This window comes from Taudactylus pleione, unplaced genomic scaffold, assembly GCF_031769625.1.
Source record: "Taudactylus pleione unplaced genomic scaffold, aTauple2 ptg000380l, whole genome shotgun sequence".
Classification (NCBI taxonomy): Eukaryota; Metazoa; Chordata; class Amphibia; order Anura; family Myobatrachidae; genus Taudactylus; species Taudactylus pleione.
In genome coordinates, this window is record NW_028284781.1 from 5198682 (window position 1) to 5226599 (window position 27918).

The following is a 27918-nucleotide window of genomic DNA, read 5'->3' on the forward strand; positions in this document are numbered from 1 at the left end:
AGTAGCAACAAGTGTCCACCCAAAGCATGTTCTCCATGCCACCGGGCGCTGGTTACACAGTACATACAGTGTGCGTGTGCTGCACCAGAAGTTTGCGATGAATGAATAATACCATATAATAAAAAACGCAGTGACTGAATCTTCCTATTCCACATTAAGAGGCTTAGGGGTCTATTTACTAAGCAGTGTTAGGAGACAGAGTGAAAAGTGATAAGGTGCCAGCCAATCAGCTCCTAACTGCCATCTCACAGGCTGTGTTTGAAAAATGACAGTTGGGAGCTGATTGGCTGGCACCTTATCACTTTTCACTCTGTCTCCGAACACTGCTTAGTAAACAGACCCCTGATTCTGAGTTGGGAGTAAATCAAAATAGAGCAAGTTACTGTTTTTTGCATGCAGGGTAAATACTGACTGCTTTTGCCTATAGCCCCACACATGCTGGGCAGCTTTATTTGTACACTGCAATTTAGATTTTAGTTTATAAACGCCCCTCTCATATTAAAATCTGTTCACATGATAAATCTGCCCCGCCTGCAGTTCAGCATGGTTTTGCCAAGGTGCACAGTTATCTGCTCTTTCTAACTTTTCTCCCACCTCAGTATCAGGCCCTAAGTGAACTATTGAAAATGTCTAGTTGAGTTTACCTGTAAAATCTAGTCTCTATTATAGTATCTCCCATACAATGCTGCTGTCACTAACCCCAACCCCATTTCTGTTTTATTCATATAGCAATAATGGTCTTTCCACCCCCAGTGGTCCGGTAATTGTAAAGTGACTCCTGCAGTGACCAGCATGGGGAAGATGTATTTGGTGCTGAAGTTGCCCCAGAGTTGGAAGGTTAGGATGCTGCTTGCGTCAGTCACTTCCTGACCACATGTTTTCACATCCAGTCCCAGACATTTCACTAGGGCACAGATCTGTAGGGAGTATGTGCCATGCACAGTGTGAAGACCATCAAATACCCCCAGGGCATACAGTTCATTGGAGCGATTGAGCTTTCTGTACGCCAGATAACAGCAGAGCGTGCCTGCGCAGATGTGTACTTTCCCCTTGTTCCCGTTCAGAGGAGTGAAAGTGAAATTATCATACATCATCTCTGCATAAAATACATTTTCTTTTGGGTGTTCTATCGATTCCCTGCAATCTCCTATATTGTCCATTTTGTCACAGACTTGTGCATTAGTAAGCTTGTAACTGCCTTCAATTGTATCAGTGTTCACATCGGAATCCAGGTCATTGTGTCTGAGGCACAACTCTTCTGATGGGCTTACAGGGACATTGGCTATGATAAGATGACCACCCTCTCCAGCCATGTCATAGTGGTAGGATGACCTCAAAGGACTAAATATGCCGCTTCCAGTCATACCCAGTGTCGTGTGCTGGATGTTTGCCGCTAGGAGGTTAACGTTAAACCTAGTAGCAAAGGCTCTCTGAATCTGAACTGAAGACAGAAGTGGCAACTGGTTCATCCAAGCTATTGGGTACAGGAGGTGCTCCACCTGGTGCTTTTCAACCAGACTAACAGCTGGTTCATAGAACAAGATATCGAAGCAAGTGAAGAGGCCAAACCTGGCAAAGGGGGCATCAAACACTACATGCTGGACATCCGGAGGGACGTCAAAACCAATTTCAAAGTACAAGTTTTGTTTGAAATAACTGGCGACCAGTGTGCCATTGTCACTAAACACAACATTGGTATTAAACTGGTATCTCCCATCATTAGGGCAATGAGGGTCCACGGCCTCACAGGGCACCTTAGTTCCTAGGTTAGCCACCACGAACATGCCACCACTTACTGCCATGCAGCTCAGTCTCTGGAGAACCTGCAGATAATACAGAAGGAAATAAAAAAACTGGTTCTCTAGGGAATGCAATTTATTATGTCATGGCAATGAAATGATTGACAGAAACTTAGGCCCTGATTCAGAGCCGGACGCCCTGACAGAGCGCTCGCTCTGAATCAGGGCAGTCCTTCTAAATTTTTAGAGCGGCCTCCTGGCCGCTCGTAAAGCTGTGGGTGAACACCCACAGCTATAGCGAGCGGCCAGGAAGATGGTCGCGATGGTCAAGACCATCGCAACCATCGTGCATGCGACGAGACCCTTGTGGTAGGGTCTCGTTGCCGCAAGCCCTGGAGTGCTTTTGGCTCTATCAGAGCCGAAAGCACTCCCACTGACATCACTTGTGATGTCAGTGGGGCCGGACCCAGATGGTAGGCGTTCCCATGGGAACGCCTCCGTCTAGCCAGCCACGCCCCCGGCACGCCCACCAAAGGGGGCATGCTGTCACTCACCATCGTCAGCACGCCCCCTTTGTAGCGAGACCCAGTGCGACGGTTTGCCCGTCGCTATCCGGGTCTCACGCATGCGCACGACAGAGCCGCCTCCGTTGTGCGCATGTGCACTGGGCCAACATCGACCCGCTTGCGAGCGCTCACGAGCGGGTCTGTATCAGGCCCTTAGTGTTTTAAGATAAATATGTACAAATATATATATATATATATATATACACACACATATATATATATATATATATATATATATATATAATGATTTTTAAACTGACAACTTTTGGAAAGCGTACATAGTGCCCACTATGCACGCTCCCGCGGGTCATTCCATTGATGGAGCAACCAAGCTGTCAGCATCAGCAAGGTCAATGGTGCCTGTGAACAATATATCGGCCAGTCGCATTGGCAGGTTGCTAAGTGTGTACCCAGACTTGTAGCTATATGGTTAGTAAATGGGGTATAACTTCCTTTAATAAGAAAGAATATAACTGCAGGGAACTGGTAGGTAATAGCAGCTCATTGCTTAAAAGAAAAGTTTATTACCACTGTAATAAGCTCAAATACTGTACTGATAATTATTGCTTTGCAAAATAACATAATACAGTACAACTACATCTTCAAGAATTAATATTGGTAATCAGGTGATCCTGCAGAAAAAAAGAAATAAGAAACAAATGTGAATCATTTTGTTTGGCTCAGAAGAACATCTTGATGAAGGAAGAGCTTGTCTATGACGTCACTTTCTTTTATCTGCACTTAGGTTACACCAGGAGCATTTGTACAGCATCCTATGTAACATTCTGTGCCTGTACACTGCTCATTCCCTTTCATGTTGGTAATGATATCAATCAAGCACATTGTCACTGAATCAAAACTCATCAATTATGTTTTCAACTCTACATATTCCGCCTTTTATCTTCAATTAGACATAGCTGGAAACAAAGAGGCTGTTGGTACAAATCCCCCATTCCAGATCATAAAACATCTATAACACACAATACAAAATGTTGTATAGAACTAATCCTTTAACATTTTGACCCAACACCTACATTTCACTAATCACACATTAAGGTGGACCTGTCATTTCCATGTTGTCACGGATTTCTGTTTACTTCCCACTGCTGAGTTTCAGAAGGTCACATCTTCAGGGTGTAAGGGACAGAAATCTCTCACTGCTGGGAACTAAGGCCCTCATTCAGAGTCGGTCGTAAGCGGCCGCTCGGTCGTATGCATCCGATGTTTCCAAACCATGCATGCGTACAGTTAGTTGTGCGCATGTGCGTACGAGACCTTGCGATCCAAAATGCTGTCGATCGTACGACTTACGAGCAAGAAGTGGCTTACGAGAGTTGATTGACATGAAAGGCCGTTTGTGGGTGGTGGTCTAAAAAAGCAGGCGTTCCTCACTGTTTTCAGGGGCGTACATAAATTTCCTGCTACGACTGACATAGAAGGCCGGAAGTAGTAAAACGTCACTCTGCGAGCAGGTTCGAGGCCTGGCTGATCGTACAGCTTGAGGTTGGGTATGTGCTCTCTCAAGCCCCAGAGTACAATCAAATGTGACTGATGTTATGTTTGATGTTTCTATTTTGTGCCACACAATGCAAGCAGCTAATAATCGTTTGTTGCTGCTAATAACACTGCTAATTGGCTTGTAATTGATTCAGTTGCGTTTGCTTTAGCGAATAATAATAAAAAAATTTCATGTGGATGGCTTATTCTATGCGTTTTTTGTTAATATTTGGTGTAATTAGCACCCAACACAAGCGGCTGCAACCATCAGAAGAAAATTAACATACAGCGACTGACTGACAACGATTGACTCGATCGCTAACTGCTATCACTCGCTAGCTAGAGGAGGTGCATTGTTCACGTATGGGTGTCACTTTGGTTGCGATCGGCCGGCCGTGCGATTGCTTCCTTTTTCAGTTTCTCGGTCGTTAGGCATACGACTGACTCTGAATGAGGGCCTAAGGCCCAGAATGGTGCTCCAACCAATCAGCTCCTAACTGTCATGTGTTTGAAAAGACAGAAGCTGATTGGTTGGAGCACCATTTAAGATTAGTAACAAGTGATATCAAGAACATCACTAGTTGACAAATCTGGGCCTAATTGCATAGACATGCCACACCGCATTATGGGCCTGATTCAGCATTGCACGAATGTGCAGAACGGGTCCTGCGTGATTACAGACCATTCTATGCCTTTGCCTGATTGACAGGCAGAAGCATTTAAGGGGTGGAGCAGGGGCGGGATCGCAAATGCAGCAGGGGGTGTCATACACCTGCTGCATTTGCATATTGGCAAGGACGGAATTGCAAAGCCGCCTGCGTGCAGCTTTGCAATTCCGTCTGAAGCTGAATCAACCCCTATGTGGAATGCCACTGTAAGGGCTTCTCAATCAACCCAATCTCGCAATCAACTACCAATAGGCTACAGACAAGTCAGCTGAAGTGTAGCTGCTCCTCCATGTTGTATATATTACTATGAAGGCAAGCAAGGACAGCGGGTGCTCATAGAAGTGGTAATGGTGTCTCTTCACTAGCTGCTCTCTCGGGAAGTATCCCCACTTCCTTGGACGGTATAAAAATAAATTGATAAAGCGCTCTGTGGTATTGAAGTAAGTATGGTCAATGTTTATGATGTTATTATAGGATGACAACTTGTAATACCTAAATGCTCCGAAAGAGATACAGGGAAATGGTCAGCTTTCTTTGATCTAACCTCTGTATCCTGAAACTTGTCCGGCTCCAGACATGGATTCCACGGAAGCAAATGGGGAGGAGGAAGAAAATCCAAGTATGGGTAAATGGATAGTCTGCTGTAGTTAAAGCCATGGATACCATCTTCTGGAAAGACAATAATTTGGACACCCTGGTGTGGTACAGTAGTTAGGAAAACAAAAACATGACAAATAAATTACAGCAAATTTAATTTTTATACTAAAAACACATGTATACAACATAAGAAAACAAAACAAAAATCCACTTAATGAGATAAAAACAGTTAACAAGCACAAGTTCATAATTTAATTTTTTTATATAGATATATTTATTAATCGGAGTTCGAACGGGGCATGATTGTGGGTGTTGTGCGGACATTCAACAATCCTCGATCTATGGTGTCAGGTGTGTACTGGCAATACCTCATGGGAGGCATTACCATCCGTCGTGGCCAACCACGGGTGCTTAATGATCGTGACCAGTGGCACCTGGCCAGAATTGTCCGTGGTAACAGACAGACTACACTGGCTCAAATCACATTTGCACCTGCATTCAATGCAGGCGGTACCAGATACACATCCAGCAGGTCAGTGCAGCATTCTTTAGCTTCCATGGGATATGGGAGCAGAAGACCCACCAGAGTGTCCCTGGTAACACTACGACACCAGACACAGTTCCTCACCTGCGCTTGTGGCATTTCTATTTGGACCCAAGAGGGCAAGATGTGGCATGGTCTGATGAGTCACGGTCCCAGTTGGTAGGGTTTGGGTGTGGTGCAGACCCCACAAAGTTATGGGCCCCAGTTGTCAACAAGGCAGGCTGGTGGTGGTTCCATAATGGTGTGGGTGTGTTCCCGTGGCATGGGTTGGGTCCGCTGGTCCACCTGAACACGCCATTGACCGGTAACCGCTACGGTGAAATGCTTCATGAACTTTTGCAGCCCTTCATGTACCCCAACAACGATGGAATGTTCCAGCAGGATAATGCTCCATATCATCAGTTTCAAGTTATCCAGAACTGGTTCGAGAAGCATTCTAGCAGGTATATTCTCTAACCTCACATCTCTCAGAGTATGTTGATATCTTTTTAATCAAATATGTGAAGCTTTTACCCTCTTATATTAAGGATACCACAAGTGTTTTAAATCTTTTAAATTACTTTAAATTGATAGATTCATATTACTTGGTCACTATAGATGTTCAATCTTTGTAAACTTGTGCTGAACATACAAAAGGAGTAGCGGCATGCAATGAATATCTAAAAAATTACCCAGAAGTGAGAGAAACAAACAGTTTATTTGTGACGCTATGGATTTCATTTTAAGTCACAACTATTTTACATTTTTAGAACAGTGTTCTATTCAAACTTGTGGTACAGCGATGGGAATTATTTTTGCACTCAGCTTTGCGAATCTTGTTATGGGTGTATGGGAAAAGAATTTTATTTATAATAATCATGGCTTTACTCCCTACCTTAAATTTTACAAAAGATACATTGACGACATTTTAATTATCTGGGATGGTGACATGGAATATTTTAAATCTTTTTTTGAATATCTTACTGCTAATGATTTTAATTAGAAGTTTACCTCAATGATTGATAAAAACTCTGTGGAATTCCTGGACTTGATTCTCAAAGGTGAGAATAATTCAATTAGTACTATTAACTTTATGAAAAACGTTGATACAAACAAACAGTTATGTACATTATAAAAGTAATCATCTTTAGAAATGGAAAACAAATTTCTTCGTATTGAAAGGAACTACAGTAAGGAGGATGACACTTCTAAACAATTACAATTATACGCAGATAGATTTCGAGAGAGAGAATATCCTGAAGCAAATATACAGGAAGCATTAAGTAGAACAGAACTACTGGAGAGGGACAATTTACTTAAATATAGAGAATGCCAAAATGAGAAGAAAACTGTTGCCTTTGTAACTACCTATAGCTGCCATGAGAAAACGGTCAAAACGATATCAAACATAACGTAGGAGCTCTGTGTGACTCGGTAGCAATGAGCGTCTTTCGTGCAACTTTTTACCTTCAAATGCATTTTATTTGCACAGCGATGTGAATAGATAGCACAAGCAGCTTCTGCTGATTAAAATTATATGCAGCATGCCTATGTTCTGTTTGTGACTGTGGGTCTATCTGCATACTAAACACTACGTTACAGTGTTACAGCCACTGACACTAACGTAGCAGTTCGCATGCAGATACACCCGCCCTTGCTCACAAAACATAGGCATGCAGCATATCATTTTAATCAGCAGAATGCTATCTTTTCGCATCACTGTGCAAATAAGATGCATTTGAAGGTAAAAAGTGAAAAGACGCTCTGCACTACTGAGTCACACCACGGCATGGCGCAAATAGAAGGGATGTTTAACGGGCAAGGAGGCTAGATGTATGAGGACCCATCTGTACTTCCCCTGACCACAGCTTTATGACTGGGAGATCAAATTACAGCCTCCTGGGAACAGGCAGTGACAGTCACATAAATGTGCCCACAGATCAGATTTGCAAAAGGAAGGATTACCTCCTGAAAAAAACAGTGGTACTTGTGTACTTTACGGACTCATTGCAGAGAGAACCCAAGTGTCCTACACTCATTATTATTATCAATCATGGTAATGTCTAAATCCCCTCCACGGAGACGACCCGGACATCATCAGCCAGTGTCAAGCGTCTTTCCCAGTGTCCAGCGTAATTTCCTACCATCCAAGTGGGCACAGAGGGGGAATATAACCGAGCCCGAAGCGTGGCGAGCACTTTCAGGAATTGTGTACGTAAAGTACACAAGTACCATTTAAAACATTCATTGGGTTCTCTCTGCAATGAGTCTGTAAAGTACACAAATACCAAAACAGTTTCAGCTTCATGTTAAAAAAAGTAAAAAAAAATGTCAAACTTTTTAAACAAAACACTGAGATTACACATTTAAATTAAATTTAGACATTATTTGGACTAAACTAGTGATGTATCTCTTTTTAAGTGCATTAAGGCCTGAAATCTCCTACTACTGCTGACTAATCCTTCAGGCTTAGTGAGAAAATTATAAAATTAATGCATTTTCTAAGAACCCTAGACTGCTTCTGTAGATGACAAATATTTAACATTTTAGTTGGGCTCATAGTTCAACGAGTTTATCAGTTTAGACTGTGTAGACATAGAAATAATCATTACACAATACTGTATAAATACCATATGTCGACTCTGTTTGGTTGGCACACACACTTTTTTTTGGTCTATAAGAATTGTATCATTTTTTACTATGTCTGCACAAATTAGACTGACTAACTAGATGTTTAAATAGGATTCTTATAGTATTGTATTTATTAAATATGTTGGTGCTAGAGTACATTACATTTGTTTTTGGTAGTTATACCTCGACATAGAAATTATCCAGTATTGGTGATAAAACGGTTTTCAAACACACTCCAAATATTTATATTTTAGGTCTTTATTGGGTACACAGCCTAACCCTAACCGTCCCACAGCCTAACCCAAACCGTCCCCTCCTGCAGCCTAACCCTCCCACAGCCTAACCCTAAGTGTCCCCTTCTGCAGCTTAACCCTAACCCTCCCACAGCCTAACCCTAACTGTCCCCTCCTGCAGCCTAACCCTAGGTCCCTCTAGTGTCTAACCCTAACCCTCAACGTCAGGATCGCAGTTGTCAGGATTCTGGAACCGGGATTCTGTCCGCCGGCATTGTCTGTGCTGGGATGGTGACTACATCACATTCAGGTGTGTACCCAGCCCTAAATAATGTTATCTTACAATACTAATACTAGAAGGTATCATACTCTTAATCTGTATTTAGCAGCATTGGTAAATGCAAACATCTATTTCCAGCAAATCTAGAACGTGTGTAAAAGTTAGTGCAAAAGTGTATTTGTGATGCCAACTTGCAAAGTCATAAATTATACTTAGTATATTCATTTGCTTAAATTCCATTATACAAAGCACTACCAGTTTCTCTACAAACAAAGATAGAAGCCCATCAGCAGACTGCCTTTATATAAGCCACATTAGGGGAGTTCGACGGGTGTGGTATGAAAATCCGATATTCAGAATACTGACATGGACTCTAGGTCGACTACCAATATGTCAACAAAAATTTTTTAAAATGCAACATTTAACATATCAACACCAGAATGTGGACATATAGTTTTTTGCTAATTTTAACCTAAAAAAAAAAATTGATGGCGACAATCTGGGGTCGACATTGTTGTTGTCGAACTAAAGTCTATCGACATTAAGAACATGCTGTCTTTCTTTTGTCGACCTTCTGTATGTCAACATTCTGCCCAGATCCCGAGTTCTACAGTAAGGTATAACATCCCATATACAGTAATACAAGAGTTTTAAAAGGGTTAGTAATAATTATTGAAATGATGACATGTCAACTATATTTGATGATCTTACTATTACATTTTGTAGAAAGTAATGATAATTTAAATATAAACTGTACAGTATTATAAAACAAGACGTACCTTTTCAGCGGCAGCAGCAACCTGCTGTGCATATATATTTAGGTTTTTAGACATAAATTCCAAGGCAAGTTTTCGGCTTGTCAGAGCTGAAGAGTTGTGGTTCAGTATAACATGGTGCTCGTATACCGCAGCCACATAATATTTTATTGCATGGACAACCCGTGCCATGAAGCAACAGTAGAAAACCAGAATTATTAGCCTGAAGATAACTGCCAACATTTTGAATACTCTACCTGGAAGAAAATAATAAGATAACCAATTGGTCTGATTACTATCATAAAAAGATATCAACCATAAGAAAACATTTTGTCAGTCTGAATAATACATCTCACTAAAAATAATAGAAGGGGATGAATATCTCCCCAACTATCCTGAGTTAGGGGGTGGGATGTACTAAGCATCCTAATTACAGAGGACAGCCCTCCCGATAAGAGCTGCCTTTTGCTAGAGGGACTTTCAGTTTTATGACCCAGAAGTCCCTCTGTGCATGCATAGTGTGACGTGCATGCCACCAGAGGTGCTGAAAGGGATTTGATTGGATCCCTACCAGAGGAAAATGCGGAAAGAAGCCCACAGACTTCTATTGGTTAAACAAAAAAAAAACTAAGAAAATAAAATGGCACGCTTCCTCTCTGTGTCAAAAGACAATGTGAAAAAATAGCTTGGCAGAAGTTCTGGTGATAATGAGATCATGAGCCAGTTATAAGATCTTGTGATATGAGGGAGCAGGCACGTTCCAGTGAGATAGTCACTAGATTTAAAGCAATTATTTTAAAGGCAAAACCAACATGGTCCCCATGTGATCGTTCTGAGCCAGTGAACTGAAGGCTTGCAGCAGTCACATGATGAGCACAGTGAGCATGCTCCTGGAAGTTCATGGACTGTTCATTCTATCATTAATATGCATAAACAAAGCTGATGGCCAACTCCATGCAGACATACACGAAAGTGAATATTGAAGGAACCATACACACAGTAAAGGTGACAGATGTGCAGTTATGGATTGTCTGGTACAATATTAGCTGTTAACCAACCAACCCCATTTACAACCATTCTCTACTCCATTCACTGGCTGCATGTAAGATTTGAATCTATTTCAAGACTGGCTTACTGACTTTCAAAGCAACCAGGGCCCAATATACCTGAAGCAGCTTCTGATTCCTTACTGCCCCGCTCGCTTACTGCGAACTGTAGACTATTAGCAGTAAAAAGAATCTCCCTTAATTCATTTGGGGGTCGAGTTTTTAGCTTTACGGCTCCGACTCTATGGAACTCGCTTCCTCGCAGTTTGAGAGGCCTCCACTCTAGAGTCCTTCAAAAACGGACTCAATTCTTAACCGTTTACGCACACATTTTAGTTCATAAAAAGAAAAAAAAAAAATACAACCCAAATGCTTAGTTCTCTTTTCTGGAAAGCTTTTTCTGTATCTTGTATTGTTTAAATGCAAATGTAAAGCACGTAGAGTCCTATTGAAAGAATAGTGCTCTATAATTTGTGGATTTGTACCTGCACAGGTATGAATGGTCTTTGAAAGATACATGAAATACGTTTGTGTCATTATCCTGTTATTATTTATATTAGGAGGAAATATTGGTATGATCATTCAGAAATGTCCGGTTCATTCACAGCTCTCTGGCCCTCATTCAGAGCCACTCGCTAGCGGCAGTACACATCTGCGCATGCGTACGGTTTTTAGTATGCATGCGCGAACCAGTCAGTGCGGCTGAAAATCGTTTCTACGCAATATAGCGAGTGCCTGCAATTTTGAGTGACAGAATGAGGCGTATGTGGGTGGTAACAGGGGAAGGTGCTTGAAAACGGGGAGTGGAGATCAGAACGCAGGCGTGCTTAAGGGTCAAAACGGGCGTTTTATGGGTGTGCATAATTATTACAGCAGCGTCATTGACCACGTCACTTGGTTTTTTTTAACTCAGAACTGCTCGCAAAATAGCGGTTGAAAAAACCAACCACAAGAATAGCGAGCAGTTCATATCCTGTTCGATGTACTCGATTAATCTAATAAATAGCGGACATGACGTATGGTGCGAGCGGCCAGGGGGCGTTTTTAACAAATAAACGAGTGTATGTTTTGCTCGCTCGTTCAGACTTAGAGGTGTGAACAGACTGCAATGTGCAAACGGATCATTTGAATAGCCACCCCTTGTTTTTGAACGAACGAACGCAAATAGCGAACGGCTCTGAATGAGGGCCTCTGTCTGTTGTGACTCAGGGGGATAGATTTACTATGGTGCAGTTTATTAAATCCGGTTTTGCCCCATGGATTTAAAACAGTAACTGTAATAGATGCTAAGGTGTCATTTTAAATCCATATGTCAAAGCCGATCATCGGTGGCTATAAGCCAGTTAGTAAATCTGTTCCTGGAACTCATATCACGCAATCACACGGTCAGTGGTTCATGGATTCCGGAAAGAAGCTTTTACACAGAGTAATTGACAATGGAATTTCATTGATCTTATCCAGGGAAACCTTCACCCCTCTTCATGGGTGAGATCCTTTTTGGATCAGTCGGAAACGACCTGTTCATTCATGGCTGGTTTTGATTTCAAGTTATCATCTGGTCAGTAGTCCTCGTCTCTCTCAGGTGCCGGTGATAGCGTTTATCTTGCTTCCTGGTTGAGATTTCCTGTTGATCTGATCATTACTGTTTCTGACCCCAGCTTGCTCTCACCATTCTCTAATTATTGGCTTCTCCAATTGCATCTAAATTATTTCAATATGAAGATCAACATGTTGGGATCATCATTTCCCTTTTACAAGGAAACACACAAACCCAGGCCTTTTCTCTAATACCCAGTGGTTCAACATACGTAGCAGAAAGTAGACGCCTTCTTCAATGCTCTAGGTTTGCTCTACGATGATCCAGATAAAATGACAACAAAAGTCAGTCATTGGGCTGCAGATACAGTGTGGAATGATCCAGTTTATGCAGTCAGTTTTGAATGTGGTTGCCAGATCATAAGGACTCTAATTCAGAATCTATACCCAGAGACCTTGGAATCATCAGAGAAAGGAAAGAAAAGGGGAATCCCTATTTTCAAATGTCCTATGGATAACTCTCCTCTGGATTCTGCAGGACACATGCAAATGGGAATATGCGGTCTAATTTCAGAAGAAATGAACAGGCGACAGCTAGGTCTCCGTTTATACGGTGGAGGCAAAGGCCATTTTGCTAAATCTTCTGCAGTCCTTGCAAATCGGTGAAAACATGGACTTAGGAGATGCGAGAGATATCCACCTACAGTACGTATTATACAGAAGTAAAATAATTATCACAGACTACCAGCATGATTATCCTAGGTCCTGTCTGAATGATTCCAACCTTCTCAGATAGTGCTGCTGCTGGAATTTCTTAGATCTGCAGATAAGTCAAGTTTTACAGGCTCCCACCATTCCTTTAGGAACACCAATCAGTCTTTGATAATGTGCTGCTTCCTGGTAACCTTATTTAGTTCTGTACCTACTGTATACCATAACACTTCATTGTCATCTTATGCTCCAAGGCAACTTGTTTTTTTTTTCTTCAGTCCTCCACCCTCCATTTTGCTAAACTTGGATTGTCCCTAGTTGTCATCACATCGCACACTCATTGATTGGTCCTTTGGGGAAATTGCAATATGGAGTGACAAATGTTGGCTGTATATTTCAGCGTGTATGTCTTGCCACAACCTGTTCTTCAGTTTTGATTATTCCTTCTCAACAGTACTCAGATGACTTTTTGGAAGCAGTCTGCTGATTTTCTTTACCGCTTCATAGATCATATGATTGTGCAACAGAATTGATTCCAGGGTCACATCATACAGCAAGATTAACGTTTTTTGTGTACTCCTGAAAGAGTTGCAGTAAAAGAATGTATAAATGAAAATCTTTAGAAATGCTTTATTCATCCCTTCAGGTTTCCTACTTATTACTAAAATAGATCGGAATCTCCGACCATGTACAGACTTACTATGGACATAAAATGACCATAAAATATACATTACTCTAATTTCTGAATTATATGACCAGTTAAGTGATGCTAATATGTATCAGTAGAGCATATATTCTTTTTGGGAAGTGATGGATTTAAGACAGCCTTCAATACTCACACAGGACACAAGTATTGGGTGATGCTATGTGGGCTCTGCATTTCCTTAGCCGTCTTTCAAAATTTGACAATACAGGCTAACTGAGATTCCTAGCTCTTGGCATGTGGTTAAACAATCTGCATAGGTGTCCTAGCCAGTCGGGATGTAGTTATTAGACTGGCGGACGCAATGCCGCCGGTCTAAATATACTTTCTGCCCTATGTTAATCTTGACGCTGGAAGACCGCCCCCCGCCATACCGACTGTCATCTGACGAGTAAGTATAACACTTAGACTTGGGATGGGGGAGTTAGGTTTAGGGACCCGCGGGGAGATTTAGGGTTAGGCACCCCCCCCTGAGAAAGGTTAGCGTTAGGTGACACTAGGGAAAGGTTAGGGTTAGGCACCCCCCCGGGAAAAGGTTAGGCTAGGGGAAGGGTGGTTAGGCGCCACTAGGGAGAGGTTATGGTTAGGCACCCCCCTGGAGGGTTAGGATTAGGGTGCAGGGAGGGGTTAGGTTTAGGCACCCCTGGGGGGAGGTTAGGGATAGGCATCCCTAAAGGACGGTTAGGGTTAAGGGGGGGGGGGGAGAGGGGAGGATTAGGATACTTACCACTGCCCGTCGGGATCTCCAACCGTCTGGTTTTCACTATCTCTGTTCAGCCGCCGGTATTTCAAACCCATTCCTGCCAGTCAGCTCCTGTCATTTTTCAAACACTGCCCGTCACATAGCAGTTAGGAGCTGATTGGTTGGGACTTTATCTCCATCCAAGTCTTAGTAAATAGACTCCTACCTGTGTGCCTCAACTGATCTTGTCTTGCCAAGCTCTACTTGCTGGTTTGATTTTACTATATACCAACTTAATCTGCCTTCTGATCTCACTCTACACATTTCCATCTAGCTGCTTTATATCATAGTGTACTGACTCAATCTGCCTTCTGAATTTGCTCTTCATATCTCCTTTGCCTGCTTGCTATAATACTGTGCAACGATTACTGGTCTGGTTCTTGAACGATGTTTCCATCTGACCTGCACTGTCTCTTGATCTCCTGTGCACAGATCATTGAACGTTGCTCTAGACTTCCATTACAATATCTCTGCGTGCTGGATGTAAATTAGTGGTCTAGTTGCTACAGGTCTGTGAAGGCCTGGAACTACAAAACAGATGGGAACCATTAAGGAGACATATATTATTATGGTAGCTCACCATGTATTTCCATATTCTTAAAACTGCCCTTCTACTGAGTAACAAACCGAAATTGCCTGTGACCAAGATTTCCTTTACAGGCATTTCTTCTGATGGATTTTTCATGGATTTTACAAGGCTAACCCTAACCCTATAGATTGTAAGCTTGCGAGCAGGGCCTTCCTACCTATATATCTGTCTGATATTACCCAGTTTTGTTCTATTTATGTTTCCAATTGTAAAGCGCAACGGAAAATGCTGCGCTATATAAAAAACTGTTAATAAATAAATAAAAGGTGCAAGTTATACTGGATTATGAGGTAGTAACCAACCTAAAGACGATCCAGACATTTCAACATTTTGTAATTTACGAACACAGATTTGTTCCTTATCTTCCGTAGTGGCATAAATCACCATCATGACAAAAAAGGTGCTGATCCATCTTGTCAAGTCTTCAAAGCCCTTAAAAATGCATTTACTATTGAACCCATTTTGTAACTTCTCAATGTAAATTTACCCTTTATCTTTGAAGTAGAAGCTTCATAAGTTGAATTTGCAGCTATCTTGTCACTGTCAGAGGCTCCTATACAAAAAAAAACCAAACCTTTAATTAATGTACATCTCTCAAAAAATCTCTAGTGCTGAACACAATATTGGTTACTGCAAATTGTTAGTCATTAAATCTTAGATCTTCTCAGTATCAGAAGTTAAACAATGATCACCGATTTTGGATCTTTTAAAATGTGTCAGCCAGTGATGTATACACCTATGCACCTACTAGGAGACCTGGAAAATATGCACAGTTAGGAGTTACCAATGACTGGAGTTGGGAAACACTGATAAAGGTAGTCACCGATTGTCTCACCGAATTGTCCTATGCAAAGCTTAGTTGTGTAGGACTCATCATCGCCCGTAGTTGTGTACACTCAGCAATGGAGCATGCAGTGCAAAAACATGCAAAATACATCCAGAAAAATGAATTGCGTTGAACTTGATGATCACTGTGCAAGATCATTTAGTTGCACCGATGCAACTAAACTAGCTGGAGTACCCGACGTTGCTCGGGATTTTAAGAATGTTTGTTTACACATCATCCTCCAACAAACCTGTCCTTAGGCAGGCCTCACGAAAAGTGTGACAAACTTCCCCATCAACAGTCCTAAGGTCTTCGAAGGAAGTAGGACCTGTAACGATATAAAGCAAACTCCGGAGATAGAAGCATTCAAAATGTGTCTGATGTACAGTGTAAATATGGCCAAGAGCTTCTGTTGCTCTGATACCAGGATGACCATCTACAGCGACTCCTTGTTTTCTGCACATAAACTTTTCCAGAAGCATTGCAAGTGTAATATTTTGGCAGCTCACAGTACAGCAAGGTCCTTGCAAAGTCATAATTTTGACACAGTTCGAAGAAAGAAGTCAATGTTGTTGCGTAATTTGGTATAGTCAGACAGCTAAGAATTCTGGGAAAGCCTGCTAAAGCTCTCTTCGATAATAAACATTAAGATCATGACAAAACATGACAATACAAAACGCTTGCTCCGAAGCCCTACCCATATGCCGTGAGGCACCACAATGAGTGTACAGCAAAAATTGTGTTTTTTAATTAATTAAAAATTAACAGTAATTAATTTCAAATTGTTTTAGTTGCCTCGGGCGTGTTTTAATACGTTTGTATGTAAAATTTCACGATCTTGGCTTGTAAACTGTGGATTTGTATAGAAAGACAGAAGGACAAATTTTCGCTTTTATATAGTAGAATAAGAAAGTTCTTAAATATCACCACTGGAGGCAGCAGACAGCAGTACTGAGTGCAAGGCCCCACAACGAGCGTCCACCAAAAATTGTGGTTTTAATTAATTGAAAATTAACAGTAATTAATTTTGATTTCAAATTTTTTTAATTGCCTCGGGCGTGTTTTACACTTGTATGTAAAATTGCACGATCTTGGCTTGTAAACTGTGGATTTGTATAGAAAGACAGAAGGACAAATTTTCGCTTTTATATAGTAGATGAGGTCCATTATGTAGCTTGTATAAGATTGATGAAAGCTAATTGTTGATTGGTTTCTATGGGTGACTGCACATTTATTATTTAATTTAAGTAAAATGACCTCAAGATCTCTTTAATTTTCTTAAACCAAAGCAAAAGTTGGTACAGAAAACAGTTTCTCTCTCCAGAGTAACTTTAAATGATTATGACCTGAAACCATTTTCTCTTCACAGGACAGGATGAAACAGCCTTTTACATGATTCCCATTATAGAATTATTTGCCTTTTGTAATGTCTTGTAATTCAAAAGTCCATTTACCATATAAACTGTAAAATGTCAGACTGGTCTAAAGAATTACAATTATCTTAAATGTAGTCCAACTCTCCCATTCATAGACTATAAAATAATTTGGTATAATTCATCTTGGCTATTACAAGACAGTTTTCCAAAACATATGGTCAATGTCCTTGTGCAACTTACATTAAAAGACTGTAGAGAAGTCTTTATATTTACTTTAGTTTTCTACTAGTACTAGAAAAAGTGACTATTCAATACCCAGTGCACAATGTTACTTTGAAAAAGGCACACACAGCTCACAGTGTATCTGACTTTGGGGCCTATGCATTAAGGTTCGGCAAGGCTTCTTTAGTATCCAAGTCGCTGCGAGTACAGACTCAGAAGATTAGTTGTCCCTGTGAAAATTAGCACCGTCAAGTAGTGCGCATGCGTGAACTTGGATTGACATATGCGCACAAAGAACCCTGCAGCCAACAGAGGGATCCTAATGCATCCCTCTTCGCGTCCTGGGACTCCTTCCCATAGGAAGGAGCAGGCTATAAAGATCAGAATCCAGCCGAGGATGGAGTCCGTTCTCGCAATCAAATTCCAAAAATGATGTATTTTTTTGGAGTTTGATGACTTGGGAAATAAGGAAGTCCCCATAGTAGTGCATGGGTACATCGTTCCGCTTTGGGGATGACAGGTAAGCTGGAGATTTCAGTGAAATCTCCTGCGTTACCCGTTTTATGAATGTGGCAACTATTAAGATTGACAAAAGTACTACCTACTTTTAAGGATAATGGATAGGCCCCATTGTGTGGTAGTACAGTATACATGAGTTTGTTTGGTTGTGATTTGGCCCGGGATTTCTGGTCTCTGAAAATCTCCCTATATTTTAGAATAGCCAAATATACAGTACCGAAGCATTTATTTTGGACATAAATCTTGCATTCTATTCTGATCCTCAGCAAGGGCACCGAGGGGGAAGGGGGAGCAGGTAATATTTACTGCTGCCCTCTCCCCTCCCTTAAATTACAGCTGCTAGGCTAATGAGGCAGTGACAGTGTCTCATCAGCCCAGCACACACTGCTGTGTGCTGGGCTGTGGTGGGATCAAGGGGTTGGGATGGGCACCCCTCACTCTGGATGCCTGCTCTCAAAAGACCGACAGCGGCATCCCGATGCTAAGAATCCCGACAGGGGACACATAAGTACCCTAACTTACCCTCCTTCACCCCCTAACCATCCTGTTCTGCACCCTAACCCTTCCCGTTAGTGCCTAAACCTAACCCCCCCCTGTCCGTAGCCTAACCCTAATGCTAATCCCCCCGCAGTACTCACCATCAGGATGCCGGCTGTCGGGATCCCGGTGTCGACATCTCCCCTCATGTTGGGATTCCAGCGCCGATGTCCTGTCCACGGTTCGGGATTCCGGCACCAGGATTTAGTCAGCCGGCATTCCAATGGTCATCAATTTAACCACATCCTGGATCAAGGAGGCTGCTGCCACTGAACAGCAGCATCAGTCTCCTCTGGCTGTGCAGGGGAGAAGCGACCACACTAATTGTGTCCTGGATTTCACCCTGGCTGAAGTGTAAAAATTAACGGGCCCGGCAAGACTCAGGACCTCATTCAGAGTCTCTCGCTAGATGCGATCGCTCTCAGCATATGCAAATTTGTCAAAGTGATGCCACGGGAAGCGATCGCTCGCCAAGGCATAAGCACGCCCACCATGTCTTAGCGAGCGGCCAGCGTACGCCCAATCGCACAGGCAGAGCCGCCCACCAGCACATGTCATCTCCAGGAAGTGTATTAAAACATTGGTACATCGAGGACAATTGGAAGCGATCGCAGCGCTTGTGGTTGCCTTACCCTACCGCAAGCACTGCGAGGACTTCAATGTAAAAAACAGACATGTGACGTGTACTATGACGCTGCGTGTTAATTATGCACGCCTCTAAAACGGCGTTGACACACTCAGGCACGCCTGCGTTCGCACCTCCACTCCCCCGTTATTAGTGTCCTGCCCCTGTTACCACCCACAAACGGCCTCTCCTGTCACTCATTTCACTGGGCTGTCTTTGCTGAGCGAGCAGCCTGCGATCGGACAGAGTTGTTCGCGCACGCGCAGAACGAAGCGTGCGCGTACACAAACCATCGGGCCGCTTGCAAGCGCACGGAACTAGCGAGAGACTCTGAATGAGGTCCTCAGTATGGTGTAATGGTTAGCATTACTGCCCCACAGCACTGAGGTCGTGGGTTCGCTCCCATCATGGCCCTGTGTGGAGTTTGCATGTTATCCCTGTGCTTGCGTGGGTTTCCTCCGGGTGCTCCGGTTTCCTCCCACACCCCAAAAATATACTGGTAGGTCAATTGGTTCCCAACAATAATTAACCCTAGTGTGTGCATGTGATAGGGAATATAGATTGTAAGCTCCCCTGGTACAGGGACTGAAGTGAATGGCCAAATATTCTCTGCAAAGCACTGCGGAATATGGACCTCATTCAGACCCGCTCGCAAGCGGGTCGATGGTGAGGGTCTGTGCACACGCAGCGCTCATACTGCACGTGCGCAAGCCTCGAAGCGAGTGACAAATGCACTCGCTCCGGGGCTCTCTACAAAAGGGGCGGCTGTCGATGATGATCAACAGCTCGCCCCATTTTGTAGGCGGGGTGGGGGGTAGCCGGACAAATGGAAGCGTTCCTTAAAGAACGCCTGCCATTTGTAGGCGGCCCTACTGACATCACCAATGATGTCAGTAGGGAGTTTCCTGCTCTGTTAGAGCAGGAAGCTACCTGTGGCTTGCGGTAGACGAGACCCAAGGGTCTCCGCAAGGGACTCGTCGCAAGCCCTGATGGTCGCGATGGTCCCAACTGTCATTTTTCAAACACAGCCTGTGAGATGACAGTTTGGAGCTGATTGGCTGGCACCTTATCACTTTTCACTGCTTAGTACATAGACCCCTGTATGTACTAAGTTGAGCAGTACTATCAAATCAGTTTCAGTAATGAACAAGCTCAGGGTACTCTTATTTCCAGAACACAGAGTGATCCAGTCTTTATGCAAAAATCGGAAGCAGTACTGTACACTACTGATGCCAACAAATACATTTAGTTATAAAGAGTGCAGACTTAGGGGCTGATTCAGTTACACACAAGTAGGCTCCAGATGTGGCCGCATTGCGCGCTCAGGAATAAATGTGGAGCTCCACCCTTATTCCCAATTGGCCACTTCTGTGGCTGCCCATATCCATCTACTTCTAAAAGTAGCAGTTAAGACAATCAGCGGGCATTTGCACCAGCCCTATCTTTGGTGCAAGAGATCTGTCTGAAATCTCATGGATCTCTGCATTGGCCCCTGAGTTGCCCGCAATTCTGTCTACACGCCCACGGAACACGTAGCCTACGTGCACATGCTCAGCTGCAGCCCAGTTACACCCCCTCAGCTGCAGGGGAGACGCAGTTGTGATGTGTACACCTCTAATTTGCCCTATTTGCAAGTGGCAGGATAGTTTCTGAGCGCCTTGGGACTCAATATATTGTTTGTTTTTGGAATGTGTCCGGACACGCTGCTTTAGTGAACGTCTCTTATAACCGTACATCCACTTTCGTTGCAGCTCAGAACTAGTGATAAAATTTAATTATCAGCACTATGGGGGTTAAATAGAGAAGTGCGCCTTTGCTTTACATGAAAACGACGGAAGTTACGATCACACTTTTAGTTCCAAGTGTTGTTAATAAAAGAAAAACAAGAGGCATCTTTCAAAGAGAGCATCTATGACGTAGGAGTGAAGCAGCTCTCCACACATAAGTGGCCTCTCCAAGTTTTATCATTAAAGACTTTTCATAAAACTTACTTTTATTCCTATGTCCCCCCCTTCCCCCCCAGAGTGTGCACTGCATCCCTCTTACTCATGACAGATATTCTCAAAGGACTCTAATTGCTACTTCATGTGTGAGTGAACAAATCAGGTCAACTGATACTGATCATCCAAACCCAACTTCAGTGTGGGATGTGTATTGTCATTAAGACATATAAATTGAGTCACTGAATCTGGCTGTCACTCTGTTTAGCGGATGATAAGGAAGCAGTTGTAGACACAGAAGCACAGCTACGTTTGTTCACAAGGTAAGGAAATTTCACCAGGGAGGGAACTATATACAACTATTAGACTCATTTCCATATAACATACTGAGACTATCAGCATATACTGTATATATATATTTTTATGTTTTGTCAGGATGAAAGAAAGCCATGTTGTAGCAGCCTATTTAATATCTCTACTTATCGCAGCCACAGCTGCCGAGTCATCAAGAGAAAGAGAATGGAAATCTTTGGGAAATCCATACAACAGGGATTTGGTAATAGATATTTACATATTGTAATTTCAGTTCTTTATAAATGTATAGGCTGTGTGTGTGTGTGTGTGTGTGTGTGTGTTTAATCCATTGTAGGATTTAATTTGCCATTGATAAAAAAGAAAAAGTGTAGCCAGTGTTAATTTAAGAGTGAGTCAGGGGAGATCATTTAATCAAAGTGTTAATTAGGAATAAAAACATATTGACTGAACGCTTCATTAAACATCTGTGAAATATTTAATAAAAAACACAATTAGCTAGAAAAACTATACAGCAACGGATTTGGTCACAATATCGCATCATGGGGGAGATGTATTAAACTTTGGAGAGAGATAAAATACCAGCCAATCAGCTTATGGCTGCCATTTTACAAGATTTGATAAATCTCCCCCTATGTCAATTTCGGAAGCACAGCAGGGGGTGATCTATGAGAAATTACATTTATTGGTGACTGCTTTACACAATAAAAAATGCTTACTTTAAAATGTTCTTTGTAAATTTCAGTCTTGGGGGAGATGTATCAAAGCTTGGAGAGAAAAAGTGGAGAGATATAAAAGTACCAATCACCCCCTGTCATTTTTCAAACATAGCCTGTAAAACGGCAGTCATAAAGGGATTGGTTAGTACTCCACTTTATCTCTCTCCAAGCTTTGATACATCTCCCCCTTGGTTAATTAATACCCAAGAAAAATGTCATGTAAATGCTGCATTCATAGATTAGTTAAACTATTGATATCTGTACAATTTGACAATATATCCCACAGGACTAAAAAAAGCCAAAACTAAAACCCTGTACACAAAAATTGCACTTATTGGTTCACAAATCCATATAAATTTATGGAGATAGTTATACAAACCTCTGAGCAAACATAACTTTTATAAGACATAAGAAAGGGTTAAATATCAATATGTAAACAGTTTCCCTTAAGGATAAACACTAGCAATAAATAGAATGTATAATGGCCGTTATTTGCATTACTACCATTGTTCAGCTGATAAAATTGCAATTAAGTTTTGCACAATCACTTCTATATTTCAACTTAACTTGTTTCTTAAACCTTTCGCTGATCACCCTTGTACTGAGGTAATTTTTTTCACATTTCAACATCAAAGACTTTTTTTATCATGTACCCACACAAATTATACCTTGTTTTTCTCTGCGGGGGGGGGGGGGGGGGGGGGGGGGGGGTTTCAGAAGACTTTGTATTTTCAGAAAATACCATTAGTAGTCTTTCTACTCATTCTATCACATCAAAAAATGTTTTAACCAAAATGGCCCCAAAAAAAAGTGTTTTGTATTTTTCCATTGAAATTACAAGTAAGGAACCCTAAAGCAGACGTGATTTTATTTTCCCATCTGCTAAATACAAATAAATACTTGTTTTGCTTATAATCCACCTTACCGAAATGGTAAAATGCAGGATTCTATTGGGTATATTTACTAAAGTAAGAGTTTTTGAAATGGAGATGTTACCCAGAACAACAAATCAGATTCTACTTAATGTTTAACTAACACCTTCTAGTAGATAATAGCTAGAATTTGATTGGTTGCTATGGGCAACATCTCCACTTCTAAAAACTCTCACTTTAGTAAATATACCCCTAGGTGTAGGTTTTGAAAAAATATCTGCACTTGAAATGAAAATGCATTTTTTTTATTTTTGCTGTCTTGATTTAAATGCTTCCTATGTGTGGTAGCTCGCCTACTATTTTATAAACTAGACAACCTACCACATTAAATGAGGGTCCACTTTGTTTATTCGACACAAGATGGGGGAAGACGGGTTTTAGACCTCCCCATCTTTGGAAATTGTATTTTTTGTGTACTGTTTCAGTTATTGTCTGGTGATCACCAGACAATATAACTTCTAAGGGGGCACTTTGCTTGAAATAGGAGACTTCCCTCTTTTAAGACAATGTGCTCTCCCAACGGAATGGGATTGAAATGCCGGTGGCTATTTAGCCAGCAGATGCCCGACAGGATCAAGATCCCGACAGAGGCAAGTAAGTAGCCTAACCTCCCCTGTCCCCTCCCTAACCCTCACTTACTGGTGCCTAGCCCTAACCTCCCCCGCTAGTGCCTAACCATAACAGCTCCCTAAACCTAACCCTCCCAGGGGGGGTGCCTAACCCTAACCTCTCCCTGGGGGTGCATAACTCTAACCTTCCCCCCTAGGGGTGCCTAACCGTAACCTTCCCCCTAGGGTTGTCAAACCCTAATCTCCCCCCCCCAAACCTAACCCTGCTAGACTCCCTAATCCTAACCCTCCCCCCCGCGGCTAACGCTAAGGCGCCCCGGTCTTTCCTTCGTTCGGGATGTCGTCCTCTGCATTACGGTGTCGGGTTTATGATAGGCGACGGTATTTCGACGCCTATCATAAATCCCTAGCCGGCATTCCGCTGTCGGGATTGTGACCGGCGTTCACATGACTACATCCCCTCCCAACTATATACGAAAATGTCTATTTTCCGTAGCGCAGGGTAATATTGTCTGGTGATCACTAGACAATGCTACTAGATGCCCAAATCATTTGAAAGTGGGGGACTCCACTCGGTGGCAGCTGTCCCTATGGGAGTGATACAGCGTAATGCCCCGACCCCATATAGGAAAACGTAAGTTTTCCGTAGCGTGGGTAACAATGCCTAGTGATAACAATAAGCATTAAGGGCGCCATCAATTGAAACAGGGGATTGCCATCTCTTTGTAAAGTGGGTGCCCCTTGATTATTTGTAGCCAGGTTGGGAGAGATCTTCCTCCAAGCCTGGGCTACATTATTTTTCTGTAGTGCAGGGGGTTAATGTCTGGTGATCAGTGTGATGACCAGACACTAACCTTTATGTGGGCACACTATTTAAAAGAGGTCACTCCGCTCTTTCACATGAGGGTATCCCAATATTTCTATATTATATAGTGGGGTAGATAGAGGGACTTAAAAGTCCCCCGCTAGCGTTCCCGTTAGGCTGTTTCAGCGGGGCGCCGCGCCAAGCCCTATTTCTGAAGCACCCTGCCCTCCAGCGTGGCGCCCCTCTGAAACAACCTGCGGGTTCTGTCCTCCACCCGCGGGCTGCGGTGACTCTCGGGTGGGGAAAACAAGCAGCGGTCACCGCCGGTGAATGGATGCTGGGTGCATGCACCCGGCATCCATTCACAGTGACCGCAGTGCCTGGGCGCTGCCCGTCGTGTCCGTAAGTGCCGGGCACGCCCCCAAGAGTGACGAAAAGTGGACGCATCATAAAGACACACCCCCTTTTCATTGACCACGCCCCTATTCGGGCGTGCGCAGAAGTGCCCTTGCTCTAGGTTCGGCGCCTTGGCCTGCCGCCGGACCTAGAGTGAACACTATCCCCCTATTCTCATTTTTTTTAAATCAGTGCGGTACTTCCGAATTTACTGCCAGACGCTACAGGGAGCCCCCACCGGTCCGATGGGGACAAGGTAAGTTATTTGGGGGGCGCTACACCTACCGTTTTAGAGGACGAGTGGGCTCATCTTCCTCATTCTAGCTGATATCGGGAGGACGAGCCCCACTCATCTTCAGCAGCGAAAAGTTTAAAATCAGTAATTTAATGATCGGTTTCATTGGTGTTCTGTGTTCAGGCATCAGCTTCACTTATACAACAATTCTCACCATAGTCATTTACTAAGTTTACAAAACAATGGTGATATGATAAATTAGTTCTGTTACCTTACAGACTACCATGCCGCACCGGGTGTCACCACCTATAGTGAAGCCACTGGCTCATGCACCTTTGTGAGATTTCTGCTAGCAATGAGATGCCATCTTATACTTGAAAATTTCACATGATTAAAGAGCAAATGGGAATAATGACAACATAATTTTGGAGTTTTCTTATTTTAAAATAAAAGAGGCAAATTTTCATAAAACCATGACTAATACATGCAGCCACAGACAGTAGAGAGTGAAAAATAGCATACAGTACTAGGTGATTTTGAGATTATGTTCAAGAACATAAGATAATAATAATAATAATAATAATAATAATAATAATAATAATAATAATAATAATAATAGATAATCGCTAAAATCTGATTGGCTACTATAGGCAACAACTCCACTTCTAAAAACCTTCACTTTAGAAAATATACCCCATGGTGCTTGCAAAACACCAAAATAAAAGGAAATCAAAAAGTGACTGCAATTAACATTAAACTGTTTCCATGTTGCCCATTTAAGAGAACTGCCTTAAGCTGGCCACACACCTAAAGATTTTCTGTCCAACCAGCCAACTAGTTGTTAGGTTGGAATGAAAATGTGGTAATGTATGGAAGTAACTGATGATCAGCAATTTGCTCCTACATGCCAGAAAACAGATGAAAATGGTCGTCAGACAAGTTTGTTAACTGTTTGATCTAAACAATTTGTTCAAACAACAGTTTTTGTCCATTTTCCAACGTTTGGGAGCAAATTGCTGATTGTCATTTGCTTTCATACCTTACCAGATTTTCATTCCAACCAATCAACTAGTTGGCTGGTTGGACAGAAAATCTTTAGGTGTACCCAGCCTTAGCCATGTGCCCAGTTTGCATACAAAGTGGGTGTAGCACTGCTCACAGTGAGTGTCTCCTTTCATGACCTAAATCCCTTAAAATTGTGATGGCACACGTTTTTTTGTTGATATTATGGTGTAGATTTATCAAACTTTCTAAAGAGGATAAGTGGAGGTGTTCTCTCCACACTATGGGGGAGATGTATGGAGCCCAGAAACAGTATCAGCGCACGTTATGTGCCCTGATACTGCAGCGCCGATAGCCTGGGCCATGTACGAACGGTCATATCACCTGACCGTTCGGCCCGCTGTAGCTGTCGTTATTGACAGCTACAGCCTGGAGCTAACCTATCCCCACAGCAGGGGCAGCACTGTCCCTGCTGCGGCTGCTGCCGGCTCCAGGCTGCATGTGGGGATCTCGCGATACTTGCGAGATCCCGCGCATGCTCAGTGGAGCCGGCCGACACAGAGACACATCGCATCAGCACTAGGCTGATGCACTGCTGTCTCTAGCTGGTAGCGCCAGAGGGGAGAGTTATTGCTCCCCTCTCTCCGGCCGATGAGATGTTCTTACATCTCATCGGTAGAGCTTCCTGCTTCGCCTCGGTTAAGAGACGAAGCGGGAAGCGTTATAGCGGCACGTTAAGTGCCGCTATCATAGATCTACCCCATTATTCCATGGGTGGTCCGCCAGGTATCATTTCCCTGCCACCTGACATTGTGACGCGGCCGAAAGTCATACTGCACTGATGTTTCGCATACAAACTTATTGGTCGCGTCACATTGCAGCTCACTGCTCGGAGTCGCCCCCGCCAGGTGGAGGATACTTGCCACCCCCTCCACCTCGACCTAGCCTGTCAGAGCCGCCCCCGCCAGAGGGAGGACGCTAGCCGCCTCCTCCACCTTGCTCCACACTGCACTGAAGGCAAGTACTGCAGCCCCACAGCTGCCCCTTTCCTACCGGTTTCCACCAAACAGTAAGTGTGATGCCGGATGGGAGGGTGCACGATGGGTTGCTGTTCACCTGCTGCGATAGGGTTTAGCCGCTACCCCCAAAGGTTTGCGAGCATGCCCCCCCAGTCCGCTAACCCCCTCTTCTTTAGATGGTCTGGTAAATCTCCACCTATATCATTGTTGAACAGTACCCAGGCGTTTTCCCCTTTGTAAGATATGTACCCATAGAATTCAATGTATATCTGTATACATATAACAAAATATTGATAAGAATAATTATCCCTACAAAAAAGTTAATCTTAAATAAATAGTTAAAAAACATAAAATAGTGCACCCTCTGCTTAGTGCTTATTTATCTTATTATAGTTTTTCAAGTTCCTGAAGTCTTACATCACTGGAAGAGGAACACGCATGATGAATCCTGGGAACACGGACAAGCTCACAAGTGACTCGGGAGCTAATGGAGAGACCAAGTACAGTAACCTGCAGCAATACATGGATAACAATGAGATAGTGGACATCTAGGTAGTGATACCCAGCACAACGTGCATGTCAGCAGCTGTGGTGTGTAACATGGATAACAATAACATGCCACTGTAAACATAATGGTATACATTATCATCAAGCACTACTTATGCAGCGCTTTAAAGCATTTATTTTGTTTTGAATTACTAATAAAACCTGTACATATTTTTTCTTATTGTTGTATTTTATGTTACAAATAAGGATTGTATTGATTTTCTGGAATAAAGCTTTGCTGTAGTTTTTAAGTTCTATTTTACTACTCCATTTTAATAATGGTTTTATTCAGCCCATAGATGTCTGCTTTAAAAACATTATATTGATTTATTCTGGCCAATTAAAGTTCACAGTGCAGCTGTTTATATTCTACTACAGAGAAGACAAATATGGGGGCACAGGAAGCACATTCTTCTTATGAGAGGTCTAGTCCCAACTTTGCAACCAAATTCCCAAGTCCCTCTTTGCTTTCACATTATTCATCTTATGCATCTGAACATTGCAAAAGACCATCTGAAATAT

The 27918-nt window shown here is 42.6% G+C and overlaps 2 protein-coding genes across 5 annotated transcripts in view; one reads left to right on the forward strand and one right to left on the reverse strand.

The window, feature by feature from the left end:
- Nucleotides 1-322: 322 nt before the first annotated feature.
- BTD (biotinidase) overlaps nucleotides 323-27918 on the reverse strand; it is a 57615-nt gene continuing 30019 nt past the window's right edge. For 2 of the 4 annotated variants that reach the window (XM_088445449.1, XM_088445447.1), the window contains 4 exons: nucleotides 15304-15369; nucleotides 9514-9746; nucleotides 5015-5164; nucleotides 323-1823 (listed from right to left, as the gene is read on the reverse strand). In XM_088445449.1, coding sequence (XP_088301575.1) covers nucleotides 654-1823; nucleotides 5015-5164; nucleotides 9514-9732 — 1539 coding nt within the window. In that variant the 5' untranslated portion in view covers nucleotides 9733-9746; nucleotides 15304-15369 and the 3' untranslated portion in view covers nucleotides 323-653. Of the gene's footprint in view, nucleotides 1824-5014; nucleotides 5165-9513; nucleotides 9747-15303; nucleotides 15370-15892; nucleotides 15971-27918 lie in introns of all 4 variants that reach the window. The other 2 variants (XM_088445446.1, XM_088445448.1) reach the window with 2 other exon arrangements.
- Nucleotides 11845-27558, forward strand: CUNH2orf66 (chromosome unknown C2orf66 homolog). The gene is made up of 5 exons (XM_088445463.1): nucleotides 11845-12020; nucleotides 18026-18054; nucleotides 21130-21184; nucleotides 21297-21417; nucleotides 27244-27558. The coding sequence occupies exons 1-5, from the start codon at nucleotides 11845-11847 to the stop codon at nucleotides 27400-27402; spliced, it is 540 nt and encodes a 179-aa protein (XP_088301589.1). The 3' UTR covers nucleotides 27403-27558.